This window comes from Pelophylax lessonae (genome assembly GCF_965119305.1).
Source record: "Pelophylax lessonae genome assembly, chromosome: 4".
In the NCBI taxonomy this organism is placed as follows: Eukaryota; Metazoa; Chordata; class Amphibia; order Anura; family Ranidae; genus Pelophylax; species Pelophylax lessonae.
In genome coordinates, this window is record NC_138771.1 from 640,809,968 (window position 1) to 640,828,893 (window position 18,926).

An 18,926-nucleotide genomic window follows, 5' to 3' on the forward strand; every position below is an offset into this window, starting at 1 on the left:
GTGACGGTATCAGATTTTCATGCTGCGATTAATTGATTAAGGTTTTGCCACGGTATACGGTATTATCACGGTATTCTATTATTAAATTTAAATTATTAAATTTCCACCTCACTTCAATTTCATTGCTGAATTTAGGGGCTTTGGTTCACTTATGCACATTATTATATAGTCAGTCAGTACAGACTCTGTGAACCAGGCCTAAAATAGGTCATCAAGCAGTGTCTGGCCTAACTGGTGATAACTGGTTCTGGCGCTCGGCTCCGATCCGATGGCCTGGTCATTAAGAGGGCAAATCCTTGTGGTCAAGAAGTGGTTAAACCTGAAGGAGGTGTTGTTTATAAATTACTTTACTATTGCTTTAGGCCTGGTTCACATGTATGCGGGTTGGTGGTTCACATTTGCACAGGCATAGCAGCCCATTGATTTGAATGGGCTGCTATGCCCTCATTTTCCGCAGAAAAAAGGTGCATGCAGCATTTTTTTAAAATTCAGTGGCCTTGAAATCCATCCTGCTTTTGCACCATGCGACTAACCTGCAGTTCCTGCTCTGGCAAGCTTTCTGCATTTTTTGTATACGTGGGCACGGCATTTAAAAATAAACAGTTTGCGTGTGCAGCAACGGCAGGTAAGTCGCATGGTGCAAAAGAAGGATGGATTTCATGGCCACTGCATTTTTTTAAATTCTGCATGCACCTTTTTTCAGCTGAAAACGCAGGCATAGCAGCTCAAGCCCATTCACATCAATGGGCTGCTATGCCTGTGCAAATGTGGGCCCCCAACCCGCATACATGTGAACCAGGCCTAAAGCAATAGTAAAGTCATTAATTGGTTAAACCTGCAGGAGGACCGGTGTTTTTATCTATTAATGACTTTACTATTGCTTTAGGCCTGGTTCACATGTATGCGGGTTGGGGGCCCACATTTGCACAGGCATAGCAGCCCATTGATGTGAATGGGCTTGAGCTGCTATGCCTGCGTTTTCAGCTGAAAAAAGGTGCATGCAGAATTTAAAAAAATGCAGTGGCCATGAAATCCATCCTTCTTTTGCACCATGCGACTTACCTGCCGTTGCTGCACACGCAAACTGTTTATTTTTAAATGCCGTGCCCACGTATACAAAAAATGCAGAAAGCTTGCCAGAGCAGGAACTGCAGGTTAGTCGCATGGTGCAAAAGCAGGATGGATTTCAAGGCCACTGAATTTAAAAAAAATGCTGCATGCACCTTTTTTCTGCGGAAAATGAGGGCATAGCAGCCCGTTCAAATCAATGGGCTGCTATGCCTGTGCAAATGTGGGCCGCCAACCCGCATACATGTGAACCGCCAACCCGCATACATGTGAACCACCAACCCGCATACATGTGAACCAGGCCTAAAGCAATAGTAAAGTCATTAATAGATAAAAACACCGGTCCTCCTGCAGGTTTAACCACTTCTGGATCGCAAGGATTTGCCCCTTTAAAGACCAGGCCATCGGATCAGAGCGCCAGGACCAGTCATCACCAGGTAGGCCAGACACTGCTTGATGGCTATATAATAATGTAATGTGGGCTGCTAGGCGTGTGTGTGTGTATATATATATTTATTAGAGCTGCACGATTCTGGCCAAAATGAGAATCACGATTTTTTAGCTTGGAATAAAGATCACGATTCTCTCACGATTCTCTGTGTAACAAAAAAAAAAAAAATTGGGATAACTTTACTGTTACGTTTTTTTTTTTTTTTTTATTCATTAAAGTCTAATCATTGCGTTTGAAAGACTGCTGCGCAAATACAGTGTGACATAAAATATTACAACAATCGCCATTTTATTCTGTAGGGTCTCTGCTAAAAAAATATATAAAATGTTTGGGGGTTCTAAGTACTTTTCTAGCAAAAAAAAAACTGATTTTAACTTGCAAGCTGCAAGTGTCAGAAAAAGATCCAGTCTTTAAGAGGTTAAACTTCCTTTCTCCCTGGCAGAGGGAAGGAAAAGATACAAATGTAATCATTTTTGTTTATAGTTAGGAGACTTAATGCTGAAAGGTGTTAGCTGAGTGAGTGAATGAGTCATCCAGCTCACTGAAATGTATCAATTCACAAGTCAGGCAGACTTGACAGAGAAACTCGGTATTTTAAAAATGCCACAATAACAATACCGTGGCTATGCAATACCGCGATATATCGAATTACCGAAAACCGGCATATGTCTAGTCACCGCCACATCCACCACCACCTCAACCTCCCTCCTACTCCATATGGGCCTCGTCCTTCAGAGATGAAGAAGAACATTGTTTTATTTTTCTGGTTTTTTTTGTTGTTTTAAGTTATTTCCCTATCCACATTTGTTTGCAGAGCACTTGCCATGCTCTTAATTACGTTTTGCTGCCATTTGCAGCACTCTAGCCCTTTCCTTTGGTGTTTTAGAGCCATTTTAGTGCCTTAAAGTTCGGGTCCCCATTGACTTCAATGGGGTTCGGTGTCCGGGAAAAGTTCGGTAAAAGTCCGGGACACGGACCCGGACTTTTTTTTAAAGTTCGGCCGAACCCGTCGAACACGGACATCTAGGTGTTCGCTCAACCCTAGTTGTAAGGCCTCACACAACCACCATATGTGGAGCATTGTGGCAGGATTCGGGTTGCAGCGCCAACAGAGGTCAGGGATCTCTGGGGAAAATTTGTGTAAGCGCGATGGCATTCTATACCAATGGGACAGGATCTTAAATCCATTTTCCTAGTGCAGATGGTCTCCCAGTCCTTCTCAGACAGGGAAATGTTCAAGTCACGCATCCAAGTCAGGCAAAATGTGGAGGTTGCGATGTGTGGGACCATTGAGAGTATACCGTAAATCTCCGAAATTAGGTGGTGTTGTTGGCCGGGACAATCACAGCTAGCATAAAGGAATTGAGGGGTCGTATCCAAAGGGTCCGGGCCTTTTTCGAGGTCAGGAAGTGCCTAATCTGGAATTAGGACCATAACAACAGTTTATGGGGGTGCAACTTCTGGTTCAATTCTTCCCAGGAGAGAAGGGCTCCTTTGTGGAAGAAGTGCTTAGCCAAAACATCCCTTTGAGGCCAACCATATTGGAGAAAAGAGCGGGCTATCCCAGGAGGGAAGGCCGGAGTTAAGCGTAGTGATGTCAGGGGGCCTTGAAGTGATAAAGAATAAGTGTGAATATCGACATTTTGATCAGAGCCACTCTTCCAAACCACAATATCTGCAGTGACCTCCACTTCTTTAGGTCAGAGTATGCTTCTGCTAAGGCCGGCATGTAGTTTGCTCCATATAGGTCTGTTAGTGAATGTGGGAAGAGGATTCCCAGATGCGCCAGATTGTCAGGTGACCAGGCGAAGGGAAAGTTGCTTTTGCATCTCTCCACCTCCTCCGAAGAGACGGAAACATTCAAGGCCTGCGACTTAGTATAGTTGATTTTCAAATTTGATATGGATCTGTAATATTCCAAGTCACTGAGGAGATTAGGTAAGGAGATATGAGGTTGGGAAAGAAACAGGAGCATATCACCTGCAAAAGCCGCGACTTTATAAGTCGCATCGCATATGGAAATCCCATGGATATCTGGATTTGCGCAGATTTTGTTCAGGAACAGCTCGAGGGAGAGGACAAAAAATATGGGGGATAATGGACATCCCTGCCTCATGCCGTTCATGAGCTTTAAGGTGTCTGACAGGTGGCCATTCACTTTAACCCTGGCTGTTTGGTTGGAGTAAAGAGCCTGGATGCTGGAGAGCATGCACGGCTAAAGGCCAATAGATTCTAGTGTGGCCATCAGGTAGTCCCAGGCCACCCTGTTGAATGCCTTCTCGGCATCCAACGAGAGGAAGAAGACCGGTTTGCTGTGGGAGGTGAGCCAGGGATGAATATTCAGGGCTTTCAAGGTGTTGTCCCTCGCCTCTCGGCCCGGAAAACAAAGCCTACCTGGTCCAAGGAAAAGAGCGAGGGAAGGAAAGGAAGCAGCCTATTTGCAAGAATCTTTGCATATAACTTTACATCGACATTAAGCAGAGAAATTGGTTGGTAGTTGCCAACCAGGGCCTTGTCCTTCCCCTCCTTGGGAATTACCATTATGTGAGCTTCCAGCAAGGAGGAGGAGTGGTGAGGAGAGTCAGTAAGAGTCCCAAAGGCCCGGAGGGAGTGGAGCTTGAGAAAGGCTTGAGAAAGGCTAAAAAGGTGCGGTAATATTGGAGGGAGAAGCCGTCCGGTCCTGGGCTTTTGCGCAGTTTAATTTCCTTAATTACCCTGTCAAGCTCTTCTTCGGAAATGGGGGCTTCAAGAGCAAGAGCCTCTGAGCGGGAAATCGGGAAAGAACCAAAGCCCCTCATGAACTCCTGCATACGCGCAAATCTGGCCTTTGGGTGTCTCGTAGATTATAAAGAGAGGCGTAAAAAGTCTCAAATTGTTTAGCAATGGCTTCATTAGAACAATGTTTGGTTTGTGGTCACGGATGAAGTGTACTTTGGAAGTTTTTCTATGGGCATGAATCGCCCTTGCCAAGAGACGACCGCACTTGTTGCCTTGCTAGAAAAAAATGTTTTGGCGCAGAACACATCTCCGGGGATTCTGTTTTCCGAGGATGTCGGCCAGCCTGACTCTGGTCTCAGTCAGTTCTTCCAAAGTCGCACCAGCCACGGACCTCTTGTGGGACCTTTCAAGATCTCGCAAGCGGGTGTAAAGTGACTCAGTCAGGGCTTGACGGGCTTTCTTGAGGGATGCCGCAAGTGACAGAAATTCCCCTCAGATCACACACTTGTGAGCTTCCCATTGTGTCAGAGTGCTCGTGTCAGGGGGTGGTATTCACTAGAAAATAGTTGTGCAGCACAGAGGTAAACTTTGCCACCATCGCCGCATCCTGCAGCAGGAAAGTGTTCAGTCACCAAGATTTGCCAGTGGGGCAATATTCTGGAAATGTCGGGGTCAAGGTGATGAGATTGTGATCCAAAAATAGCTTGGTTCAATAATCGCGGCCGATAGGAGGGAGAGGTCCGGTTGTGAAAGGAAAAAGTAATCTATTCCGGAAAATTTCTCGTGGGGCGCCGAAACGAAAGTGTAGTCCCTTTCTCGGCGGTTCAGAAGTCGCCATGATTCATGAAGGCATAAGTTCTGTAACTGTTGATTGATATGGCGCAGGGCTCTGTAAGGTAAGACTGAAGACCCAGATAAGGTATCTAGAAGAGGGTTCAGAGGGGTATTGAAGTCACCTGCCAGAATCAGGAGTCCAAAATGTACTGACAAATCGTGCGAAAAAAGGGGACCTGTTTGCTATTAGGAGCATATAAATTAGCAATGGTTATCGGGTGAGACCCCAGGTGACCTTTGACAAACAGGAACCTACCCTCCGGATCGCTTTTGATGTCCTGCAGCCGGAAATCCACTTGCGATGAGGAGAGGATTGAGACTCCTTTAGTTTTAGCGCCCGCTGTAGGCACGTGATACCTGACTGGGAAGAATCTGTTGGAGAGTGTCTGGGCGCTGCTCAATTTGAAATGGGTTTCCTGGATTAGGAGGACCTGAGCATGAAATCTGCGTGCTTCCGCTAAGAATTGAGATCACTTTTCGGAAATGTTCAGACCTTGAGCATTAACCGATAATAATTTCACAGTCATTGGCTTACGCATTGTTTTCGGTATCGCCATGGTGAAAGGGAGGGAGAAATATTATAAGGGGAGAACTACAACAAAAAAAAAAAAGGAAAAGGGGGGAGGGGGTGTTTGAGGAAAGTGAGGGTAGGGAGAGTAAGACGAGATAGAGAGTAGAAGCGAACAGAGGAGAGAAAAAGGGAAGGGAGTAAGGAGGGAATGTGAAAGGAAGAAAAGAGGGTGGATCAAGATAACACCCCTTAGGTGAACACAGACCATCTGGGCTACCCAATAATTGGAGTGAGATGGGGAGAGGACAGAGAAGTGTCCAGAGGGTCAACAGTACCAATATGCACCTGTTGTGGTGGGGTTAGGAAAATGTACGGACCAAGAGCAGTTCAGGGACTGCACGTGTTGGGAGAACAGCAGGGGATGATATTAAGATGCGGCGTCTTGATCAATCTAGCTGTGGCCAGTTACAATACAGGTCTACAGGGGTAGTCTGTAACTACACTATACAGGAGGTCTGATAAACAGCAGCAAGAGTGGATTTCAAAGACAAGAGAGTAGAGAGGGGGGAAAAAAGGGTGGGGCGGGAAAGGGGGGTTAAGAGGGGAGAAGGTGGGGGGGAAGGGGGAGCAGGGGCAGGAATTAAGGGAGGAGGGGGAAAAAGGGGGGAAGGAGAAGGGGGGGAGCATAACAGAGTGGGGGAGCATGGGAAGAGCGAAAGAGAAAAGGAAGGGGGGAGGAAAACTCCTGACAACCAGGTATGTATAGTGTGTGACAATTATGCGACATGCAAAAATAACCCCCAAGCAAGTTCACTAATCCAACTTTCATTTAGTCTGGTGGTCTGCAAGTCCCACCCTCTGGGTATTAAAAGGCAGAGAACCCTCCATCCACCCCCCCACCCCCCCTGCGCGACAGTCCCCACTGGAGAAATCAATAATCGCTGAACTATCAAATCAAAATTATCAAACAGGCAGGTTTTAACATGCATGATCAAACACAGAAGAGTAAGCATAGCATATGTAATACTGAAAAGTCAGCCAGCTGCCCGGGTTATGGGTTATAGTGTGCATTACGGGACCCGAAGAGGGACCCTGGAGACACTTTCAGTGACTATGCCCATCACAGGAACCTGGTCTCCCCCCCCCCATGTCTCAGCCCTATAAAACAGGGACTGGGGGGGTCATCTCAACACTCGATACACTCTGGACACTGAAACTCATCTGTGACGACCCAACCCACAGGTGAGAGGCTCTATGGAGTTGTATCCAACCGAGGTTCAGACGGGGAGGGGACCACAGCCCCCGGGATAGTGGGCACTATAGCATCATGAGAGGTAAGAGTGGCGTCCTTGGTGCTCCAGGGGCACAGACAGACAAGCACAAAGCACCTGCACATGACCCCACAGAGGATCACCGGAGTGCCACAGATATCCAAGTAGTGACACGGGTAGTATGAAGCGCCATAAACTATCTGTATCCAAACTAGCCCGGCTCACCTCTTCAACACACTGGGCGGTCCCGGGGCCCCCCAACACCCCACACAAATAGGGTATCTAGCCGCTTAATCGGAGGACATAACAAGCAAGTGTATATCTGAGGGATTCCATGATCTTATACATTTGAAGAGAGAGTGACTCTGACAACATGCCAAGCTAAGGAGATCTTGTGGAACAGGTAAGTATAAGCGTGATGGAGATATGTTGTGTAATGGGGCACATAGTTCCTCCGATGGGCAGGGAGGGGACGCTACAGTTCACCAATATGAGGGAGGTCGGAAAGTCACAGGCAGAATATGCCACCCAAGACCCACACCACACTAGGCAAGAAGGAGTGGGTACCCGCTGGGGGAGCACCCAAAAGATAGCCATAGTTACTTACAGGGCCTCGGATTACAACGCCTGATTGAGAGCATCCACAGAGTCATCCGGAGCGTATGAGCTTAGCGGGAAGAGGAGATAGTCAGCAGCAAGATCCTCGGGAATCAGCCGGCCTTGAGCGATGCAGAGGAGATAGCAGGCTGGTAGCGCAGGCTCTGGAAAAACAAAAGAGACAGTTTCACAGTGGGTGGTGGAGGGGGAGCCTTTGAGGACGGGGGGAGTAAGGGGAAACAGCGACCAAGACATGGAAGATGGGTTCAGTTATCCGGCTCAGAGTCAGGCAGAATGTAGGGTTTGCAGAAGGAAAAGAACAAGTCTTCAGCGCAGATGGCCAGTCATCGTGGACGGAGCAGTGATCTTACAGGTTTAGGCGTTCCCTCCGGCAGGCAGGTGAGTGCAGAGGGCTATTTCTCTGATCTTCTCTGGAGCGTGGAGGGGTAGGATTGGAATGGGACTGCCTCCTTCTGTTACGGTGTCACTGGGCCTTTGGAGTGTTAGAGGCCACCACTGAGATCCATGGATCGGGGGTATAGAAAGAACTATTTCTCCCAGTCTAGGAGATCCACGAGCGGGACATCCAGTGCTTCGCAGACGGCGGGTAGGTCATCAGGAATTCGCAAGGAGGCTGATCTGCCCCTGTTGGAGGCAAAAAGGAAGAAGCAAAACCACCACCTATATGTAATGCCTCTGGTGCGCAGGGTCTCCAGCAGGGGGAAGAGTGCCCTGCGATTTTGAAGGGTGATGGTCGACAAATGTTGGAATAATTTGATTTCCATCCCATTAAACACTCTCTTCCTCTAGCCTTATGGAGGATAGCTTCCTTAAGGGGGAAACTCACCAGGCAGCACACTACGTCCCGAGGGGGGGTCCTGGTCACTTCCTCTGGGACGGATAGTGCGATGAGCCCTCTCAAAGTCAAGGGGGGTCTCTGCAGGGCTCTCAAGGAGTTCATTAATGATGGCAGTTAGGGATGCTTCTAGATCAGGGGGTTCCACCTGTTCGGGGAGGCCACACAGCCTAATGTTGTGTCTCCGTCCCCGGTTATCCAGGTCTTTAATGTGCCTATTATTGGATGATGTCATTCATTATTTTATTTTTATAATATTATTTTTTATTATTTTTTTTACAACTTTTTGTTATTTTCACAATATTATTTTTTATTTTTTTACAATTTTTTTTAGGGAGCCCTGTTGGGGGATTACTGCTGCAGGAGGAAAATACAGATCAGGCCTGTCCCTCCTGTCCAGGTTGCGGGGTCGGCAAGGAAGGATCACGGTCTACCCGTCAGCTGCCCTTGATCGGTTGCTCTGATTAGAGTGTGCGCATGCCTATGGTGGTAGATAACCTAGATGATTTATTATTGACTTGTTCATTTGTGTTTCCCCTAAGTTTCTTCCTTCTGCCAGTAAGTGTCACTGGAAACTATAGTAAAACTGACTTATGAATATGAATGCTTACTCTAGCCAACAAGTAGGGGAGGGCCTGGGGTTGGTATGTGAGGAGCAGTGATTAGGACTGAAGCCTGAGGCCTGTACATGTGCTTACAGCAGAAGAAGTCTGCCTGTCCAGTGAGTCCTTGTGCTTGAGGCTCTGTGGTTTGGGGGCCTGGCTGAGGATGGGAGAGGAAAATATGATGTCTCGGATAAGGTACCAGAGGTCACTCTGCCACATGAGGTCCTGGGTGAGGAATTTGTGGAGTGCCAGGGAAAGCATTAACACTGGGATCATCAAGATCTACTGCTGCTACTGGGAAAGATTTAGTTTCTAATGGAGATGATTGCTTTTAAGAAGCTACAGATTGCTGGAATCAGCTGAAATATGCTTTTCTGTACTGATGTCTCTTCTTTTTGTGTTATTTGTGTTATTGAGTATGCAGACCAGTAAAGGGTGTTCTGAGCTCCCTATACCTCCCTCCCATGAGCATGACAGTCAATAAACTCCTTTTTTGTTTGTATCTTAAAGTGACTGGTGCCCATCTGTTCTCATCCCATTATTGCCTAAGTAATCCATACTCTGAGGTCTCAAGCAGTTACCACAATGCTTCCAGGGGTCAGGGGGAGGGGGGTGTGATGCACTGCTAAAGCGTGCCTGTCTCTACCTGCCTTCTCTACATTCCTATTGACCTTTGAGGTACCCATTATAATAATTGGCCATAAGCAAGAATGAGATGATGGTTTGATCCAAACCTAGATTCAGACCACATTTTGGCTGTTTGGGCATTCAGACAAACACTTTATTCCATTCAGCTCCGTTCTTGGTGTAAACCATGCATTATATATAGAAGTGGTATTTCCACTTCTTTTATATATGTCAGTTTTTACTGTCACTTGTTCCTAAGAAAGTCCCCAGGAACCATTGTTGGCTATAATAGGGCAGTGATGTCACTGCTATCCTGGCCACTTAGCTTAAAAGGTTTCAGGATATCCCATAACATCATTGGTTCCTAAGGAAGCTGTGGCTGCTTGCACTCACAGTGTCCCTAGGAACTACTAAAGGGCAATGCCATTGACCAAATATGGCCGTATTTAGTCAATGATGTCATCACAATCCCTGCCTTTTTCACTATATAGTGGATGACAGCTTGGGGAGTAGTCATTTCCCAGTGTCACTGTCAGAATCTTTTGCATACACCAGGCCATCAGGTTGTATTTTTTTCAGCAAGTCATCAGGTGGCAGGTATCATGATTGATGATGGATTTACAACATAGGACTTTTTGGAATTTTGGACTTGTCAAACATTTGGGTGACTTTATTCCTATCGGGCAAGAGTTGTGGGCATCTTAGGATGGTGGCTTTAACAACAAGGGGATCTCCAGAAACTGTGTCCCCATGTCAATGACATTGGGGTACAAAATAATTTTAACCTAGAAATAAAGAAACCCAAAAGTTGTACAGGTCCTTTAGGAAAAAATAAAAATCCTAAAAAAGCCTCTTATTGTTCATTCATCATCAGTCACGTACATATTCATGTCAATAGTTGTTAAGGACTTGGCAGTGCCTGAACCCACCATCATCCTTAACAACCATTGTCAGCTCCCATATTTTTGTTTAAACTATGTACTGTGACAGGAAGTCAGGTAAATCTGTGGGTGTTGTCACAGACAGGAGATACATTTCCACCTGGTTTAGAAAGTTCACCAAATACTATAGGGTGTCGTCTGCAGAGGTAGCCAGAAAGGTGTAAGGACGTTGAAAAGGCTTCAGCTGTTCAGGATGAGGCAATTAAGGCCTCTATAAGTTATCCAGAGGATGATTACTGATTGCTGCCTCCTGAAGTGATGTGCGCTGAGGAGAGCAGTCAGATGAAAGACTTCTAAAGGTGAGGTGATGGACTTTTTCTGTGTGAAGAAAAACAAATGGACATTTTCTGTGTGAAGAGAAAATAAATGGACTATTGATTGTCTGCTGTAGGATCAGCAGTGTCTGCCCAGCAGTAGGTTGGGACAGACACCATAGGTAGGTTCCTGTGTGTGAAGGTAGACGCCCACAGTGGCCAGGGTTTATTTTTGTTTTGAATTATGCTGTTTTTGATGTTTGCACTTGTGTGAAGAAAATTGCAAGAATAAACCATAGACTGTTGTTTTTAACTACTCCTCGGCTATCTCTCTGTGTAATGAACCCCCCCCCCAAAGGGGTCACCCCCTCTCGCTACCGAGCTAACCCCTCACAGTACTTAAAGCTGAACTGTGTCCCCTTTAGGCCAATCCACCCCTGAGTGGTTTCTAGTCATGCTAATCCCCATAATGGAAGAAAGTGAAAAAAATGTAAATTCTCATGCAGTCACCATAATTTATGATCCCTGTATGGTTGGACACATGAGCATTACCATTGCTTTTGACAAAGAAATTTGGGGAAATTGTATTCACATCTAACCAGAGGCTCTGACTGAACCCCATTACCATCCAAAAAAAAACCATGGTAATAATGCCCAGCATTGGTCAGCTTTTTTTAAAAAAACACTTTTATTCCCTATACAAACATCAATTTAGTTCTGGATAAACATAACAACATATTCCAGCCAGGGGAACTGACAGTGTGCTATACATGAGTTAAAAAAAGCTCAGATAAATTAACATTCCAGAACCTTACAGTAGTAAGATAATGGTTCCCAAGGGGTATCTGTAGCAATCAATGCTAATGCCACGGAGTGTATAAAAAGCTCAGCGATCAGGCTTAATAATTAGGTACATGCTGCCCTGAAGGCAGTAACACAACTTTTATTTTATTTTTATTTTATTTTTTTACTTTATTCCTTTTTTTTTAACTTTAATATATTTAAGATTTTTATATATTCATTTTTTTTTTTTTTGCAACAACCCTGGTAAGTATGCTTCATACACTGCTTGGCCAAAAGAAAAGTCACCACCAAAAAAAAAAGGTCACACACTTTGGACCGCCTTTAGCTTTGATTATGGCATGCATTTGCTGTGGCATTGATTCAATAAGCTTCTGCAATGTCACAAGATTTATTTCCGTCCAGTGTTGCATTAATTTTTCACCAAGATCTTGTATTGATGATGGGAGAGTCAGACCACTGCGCGAAGCCTTCTCCAGCACATCCCAAAGGTTCTCAATGGGGTTAAGTTCTGGACTCTGTGGTGGCCAATCCATGTGTGACAATGATGTCTCATGCTCCTTGAACCACTCTTTCACAATTTTAGCCCGATGAATCCTGGCATTGTCATCTTGGAATATGCCCATGCCATCAGGGAAGAAAAAATCCATTGATGGAATAACCTGGTCATTCAGTATATTCAGGTAGTCAGCTGACCTCATTCTTTGGGCACATGCAGTAACTGTCCAATAGGAGAGTTACTGCATGCTTAGTTTAGTTAGTTGCTTAGATAATTCCAGGTGGTGACTTTTTTTTTAGCCAGGCAGTGTATTTCCAAATTACCTAATCTATTCGGGATTTGTGTTGAGGCAATGCTTTGATGTTCAAGTCTGAACCTTATTATTATTCATATTCATTACAGGTATTTACTGTATATTGTGCCGACAATTTACAAGGTACTTTTTACATATACTGTATATTGTACATTCACATCTGTCCATAGCTGAAATACAACGTTTAGCAAAATGGAATTTATTTTTATTATAGCACAATATTCATGAATGTGAAACTTTTAGGCCTGTTTCACACTTGAGTCACGTGATTTTGCCACGATTTTACCCTCATTTTTTTGCCGCGATTTTGATTGGACTTGAGGCAATGCCTATGTCTATGGACCTCAAAATGCATCAAAGTTAGACAGGGACTACTCTGAAGTCATTGCAAGTTAAAGTCGCACAGATATATTGTTGACATTGACTTGTTATGTGACTCTGCGGTCCAAAATCGCAGGACAAGTCACACAAGTGTGAAAGGGGCCTAAAAAACATGGCTCCACCTTATGAAATTGTACAAATATTTGTACTCTAGTTTATCCACACATTTTCCCTTTATCTTAGTGGTATTAGACTCCAATTTTATTTCGGGATTCTCTATGTGACTGCAAGCCAGGTAAAAAACAGAGTAACCCCTAGACAAAAGATAGAAGTCTAAAGGATTTTTTAACATTTTTAATTGAACGTTTGTTAATGTAAACCTGGTCACAGACAGTTTTTTTTTTCAATATCCTTTATCCAACAATAATCTGAAAATTTACTTGAAATTGATATCCACTCATATCCCTTACACTACATACAGTAGATAATAATGGTAGTCTGGGACTGCACAGACAGTGATATCATTTTGCTAGTGAGAGTTATTAATTGACAATCTGATTAGCTTTACATTATTTTCATTGCAGCAGCCAAGTGGTTAAATCATTAGGGAGCACATTTTGGCGCCTGTTTGTCCCCAGGCCTTAAGAAGAATGAGAATGTTATGCATGCTTTCAGAGTTTTTTTTAGAAATCACTGATCCGAAAGATTTTATTACTAGATTATATTACCGTATTTCATGTCAGCTGAAAGAAGATGAGCTTTTAGGAGACTGTGAGGTGAACCTGATGTCTCTGGTTTATGTATTATACGTTATTATTGAGGACATTACATTAACAGGATTTTTTCAATAGTCTTTACCCACTTCAAGACCAGGCATATTTCTGACACTTGTTGTTTACAAGGTAAAATCTGTATTTTTTGCTAGAAAATTACATAGAACCCCCAAACATTATATATATTTTTTAGCAGAGACCCTAGAGCAGGAATTCCCAAACTGTGGGTCACGAGCTAAGTTTGAGTGGGTCGCCGGCGGATTTTACTGAGAGCGGGGTCAGGGCTGCCCAGGCATCGACAGTGCACTGTATTGCAAGGAAGGAGCAGGTGGGGCCTTGCACTCCACTGACGCTCAGACCCCGCCTCTTGCCGTGAGCGCTGTTCTGTATGGGAGACAGTGCCTCGGGGTAGGAGTCGGACTGAGTGGAGCCGTTATCAGAGTGCAGGCCATTGGATCTGAGTTAAGCGCCAGGACCAGTCACCAGGTAGGCCAGACACTGCTTGATGGCTTATGTATGCGGGTTGGTGACCCACATTTGCACAGGCATAGCAGCCCATTGATCCAAATGGGCTGCTATGCCTGCGTTTTCCGCTGAAAAAAGGTGCATGCAGAACTTAAAAAAATGCAATGGCCATGAAATCCATCCTGCTTTTGCACCATACAACTTACCTGCGGTTCCTGCACATGCAAACTGTGTTTTTTTTTCTTCAAATATACATTTTTATTGAAGCAGGTAAAGAGAGACATCCAAAATGATATACAAGCAATTTAGATGGCAAATCAGTCATAAACACAAAAGAAAGCATTCTTGTATACACCAACAGTATGTTAATGACAGGCTCATCACTTCCCTTGCTTGCTTTCATAGAAGAGAAAGAAAAAGAAGAGAGAAATGTGTAAGGGGGGGGGGGGGGCGAAGGGAGGAGGAAAGAGGCAGGATGGGGTGAGGAGGGGGGGAGAAGAGAGGGGAAAAAAAGGGGGGGGAGAAAGTGCTAGAGGGGGAGGAAGGTGTTTGGCAAGAATGTACCGTTCAAGAGGAGACTACATACCCAACAGAGCAGCGCCCTCCTCCAAAACAACAAATAGGTCCCAATTTCGCCACAATGCAGCATGTTTCTCATGCTGGTGTTGGGAAGACAGAACAAGGTCCTCCATCCACCTTATGCACCCAACTGTGGGGGGAGATGACTGCTTCCAGCAGAGGGGAATACAAGACTTGGCTGCAGCTTGGTACACATTGATGATTTAAGTGCAAATATGAGCATGTAGCAGATTTGATCCGGGGAGAACGTACGACCCAAGTCATCCTCCCATCAACGCACCCAAGGTAGATCAGGCTGGTCCGGTGGGGAGATGAGAAGACCATACATTTTGGAAAGGGAACCAGGGAGGGTGCCCCGTCCGGAGCAGAGCTCCTCGAAGGGCGTCAAGGGATGACTAAAGGAACTTGGAGGTGGCAGCGAATGGAGAAAATGGTGAACTTGTAAAGAGTTCCAAAATGGGAGATTAAAGGGGCCCTGGACATTCATAAGGTGGGAAATGGATGGCCATTGCGCATGAAGAAGGAAATGCGAGGTTTGAAAAGTGCCCAAGCGGTGCAGTTGAGTGAACGGCTGTGCTAGAGTGCCTGGGGCAAATTTGAGTTACCAAGGACTGGATAAAGTGGGGACTCATTGGTGAAGAGCCCATGGAGAGTATGTGCATGTTCACAAGTCCACAGGGTGGCACCTATCAAAGGGTGGGCCTTCAAGGCCGGAGGCAGATCATGGAACACCCTGTTCGATTTGCACATATAATTTGGTAGCGGAGTATTGACCCCAATCAACAACCCTGCCAAGGTGTGAGGCTTGATAGTATTTTTTAATGTCCAGGAGAGCAACCCCTCCATACAACTTGGGAAGTGTCAGTAGGTGCCTCAGTAGCCTGGGCTTTTTTGGGACCAAATAAATTTGAGGAACAGGGAATGAACCTGCTTGAAGAATTTGGGTGGATACGTATTGGTAATGTTTGAAATAGGTAAAGAAATTTCGGGAGAATACACATTTTCAAGAGATTGTATCTGCCAAAACAAAAGTGAAAACCCCAATCCCCTTTATCTAGAAGGGTCCATGTTAATGCCAATAAGGGAGGTAAATTAAGATCAAAAATTTGACTCAGCTTAGGAGGGATGTTAGTACCCAGATAGCATAGTGCATGGTCCTTCCATTTGAATTTGAAACTAGATTGAATGGTACGTTTCGTAAGGGGGGCAGGTTGATTCCCATGGCCTCGGACTTGAACAAATGTATTTTAAAATTTGAAAGTCTCCCATACAAGTCAAACTCTTGTAGCAGATTGGGGAGGGAAATTGTGGGGTTGGATAGGGAAAATAACAGATCATCTACATAGGCCAAGATTTTATATTGCACTCCACCGACCGAGATGCCAGCAATGTCAGGATTCTGACATACCTTGCACAAAAAGGTTCCAGGGACAGGGCAAAAAGAAGTGGAGACAGGGGACAGCCCTGCCGCGTCCCATAAGTAATTGGGAAAGGATCCGAGAGAAGACTGTTAACTTTGACTTACAGTAAGCAGAAGGGATCGTATATATCGCCAAAATCCAATTTATCATGTGGTCCTTTAGTCCTATAAGCTTTAGCACCGCAAACATAAAACTCCAGCTGACGCGATCAAAAGCCTTCTCGGCGTCGGTGCTCAGAAATACACTAGGGAAGCAAGAGCATGGATAAGCATGCATAAGGTTAAGGACTTTAGAGGTGTTATCCTTGGCTTCTCTTGTGGGTATAAAAGCCACTTGATCCAGATGAACCAAGGGTTGGACATGCTGGGAGAGTCGGGTGGCCAGTATTTTAGTGAATATTTTAAGATCCAAGTTGAGTAGGGAAATAGGTCTATAACTGCCACAGGCAGAGGGGTCTTTACCATCCTTATGGATCAAAGTGATGTGAGCTTTCAGCGTATCTCAAAAAAAAAAAAAACAGGGCGGGAGCCCTCTGCACTGTAGAGTTTCTCCAAATATGGGCTAAGAAGAGGGAACAGGGAAACAAAATACTGATGGGTGAAGCCGTCTGGACCGGGAGCTTTTACTGGCTTCATAGATTTGAGGGCCTGTAGGATCTCAGATTGGGTTATAGGATTATCGAGGGCCTCTAAAACGTCCGTCGGTAGTTGAGGGAAAAGGGAGGACTGGATATAGTCCTCCACCTGCGAGGCGCTAGGGGAAGAGTCGGGAAAATTATACAGTGTGGAGAAAAAATCCCTAAATGTGTGCGCTAGGTATTTAGGTAGGGTCAGTTTCTTGCCCTGGGGAAACATGATATGTGGTATGTAAGAGGAAGACCTAAGATCCTTCATGGCGTTGGCTAAGGCTTTGCCACACTTGTCCCCGAGTTTGTAATCAATTTTCCTACCCCTCTGAATTGCAGCCTTGGCCTTACATTGTAGAAGATCCGTGAATTGCTTGCGGAGCGTGACTAATTCTTGCGTAGACGAGGGGGTTTGAGTATGTTGGGCTCAGAGAAAACGTGTCCTCACTCGGCCATGTCCAAGCCACACCCTCTCGCAAACTTGGTTTTTAAATGCTGGGCCCACGTATAAAAAAATGCAGAAAGCTTGCCAGTGCAGGAACTGCAGGTAAGTCGCATGGTGCAAAAGCAGGATGGATTTCAAGGCCACTGCATTTTTTTAAATGCTGCATGCACATTTTTTCTGCGGAAAACGAGGGCATAGCAGCACATTCAAATAAAAAAAACCTAAAAAAACATAATAAAAATAATAATAAATAATAATAATAATTTGAAAAAGAAAAAAAAAAACTAAAAAAAATACCTTCTGCCTTTGGAACCACTTTAAATAATGACAAAGTAACTGCCAAATAAACAGAGCTATAGTGAAAATAAAAATTATTGTGGGCCATAGGAGGTGTAGAGATATGAGAGCTGGTGTGGTTAAGTGCCATCACCATGCATTGAGAACAAGCAGTGTGGATATTACCATATTTTCTGTCTTTGCAGCCACAAGAAGAGGATGATGAATGTTGAAAACATTACAGTGACTGAATTCTTTTTTCTGGGCTTCCCTGGACTTGGTGTGTTTAAAGTTCTTTTCTTCCTTTTTACACTTTTAATATATACTGTGACAGTTCTGCTCGATATTATGATCATCGTATTAGTGTCAACCCAAAAAATTCTACGTTCTCCCATGTACTTCTTTCTAAAGAATTTCATATTGGCTGAACTGATTTTAGTGACTTTGGTCGTCCCTAACATGATTCGAGTGATATGGCTGGAAGGAGCCACCATAACTATCTCTGGTTGCCTAACTCAAATCTACTTCTATTGCGCCACCGGTACTTCGGAATGCTACCTCCTGGCGGTAATGTCCTATGACCGATACTTGGCCATATGTAAACCTTTACACTATAACACAATAATGGACCACAACTTTCAGTATTTCTTAGTTATCTCTTGCTGGATTTTTGGTGTCCTCATTACATTGATCACCTTCAGCTTTTTGCTTGTTCTCAAATTCTGTAACAAAAATCTCATTGATCATTATTTTTGTGATCTCTCTCCTTTCGTAGATCTTGCATGCTCAGACACCTCTGCTTTGCAGATTGATACATATGTCATGTCCTTCCCCCACATTGCCTTACCATTTATATTAGTCGTTGTCAGTTATGTGCATATTTCTGTAGCGATCATAAGAATGACATCTATCCTAAGCAGAAAGAAAGCTTTTTCTACTTGTAGCACCCACCTGACAGTTGTGAGTGTCTTTTATGGAACCCTGCTAATTAATTATCTTATTCCAGTGAGAGGCAACACGGTGGTCATCAACAAAATATTATCAGTTATATTTATATTGGTAACACCTTTATTCAACCCCATTATATACTGCCTGAGAAGTCAGGAAATGAATGCTGTCATATTTAGTTACATACATTGGCGGAAATAAAATGCTCAACACTTGCTCTTTACTATTAGTTTAGCCACTTTTCTACATAGGTACGTTTATAAATGGCATGGTAGACAAGTGATTAAACCAAGCTCACAGCTGCTACTGTAGCCACAAACTTGGTACCGGCTTTACCAGCCAGCAAAAAGCTTTCCAAAAAAGTAACCTGGGTGGTTCTAGAGCCACCCAATCACTTTTTTTTGGCTTCAAAAATTCGCCCACACCACTGCTGCCCAGGCTCTCCTGTTCTTATAAAGGAGCCCAGGACCAGCCTGCACATTAACACCAAGAGGAACCAGTCCTCAATTCCTCCTGTGACTAATGACCCCGGAAGAGCTGTGTATTATGTCACTTCCAGGGTCACAGTAGTCTTTTGAATGACTAATCAAGCAGAAGCTTTGAGCTTGGTGCCAGCTTTAACAACCAGCAAAGAGCTTTCCAATAATAGTGATCAGTGAGACTGTAGGGGTGCCATCCCTTTTATGGATCAAGGTCAGTACAACCAATCAAATTAGCACGCAGCGTG

The 18,926-nt window shown here is 44.5% G+C and overlaps 1 protein-coding gene across 1 annotated transcript; it reads left to right on the forward strand.

Annotated features, from left to right (window-relative positions):
- Positions 1-17,599: 17,599 nt before the first annotated feature.
- LOC309552905 (olfactory receptor 11A1-like) lies at positions 17,600-18,400 on the forward strand (the record flags this gene model as incomplete). Its single annotated transcript, XM_082253813.1, has 1 exon — positions 17,600-18,400. The coding sequence occupies one exon, from the start codon at positions 17,600-17,602 to the stop codon at positions 18,398-18,400; it is 801 nt and encodes a 266-aa protein (XP_082109939.1).
- Between the last annotated feature and the right edge of the window lie 526 nt (positions 18,401-18,926).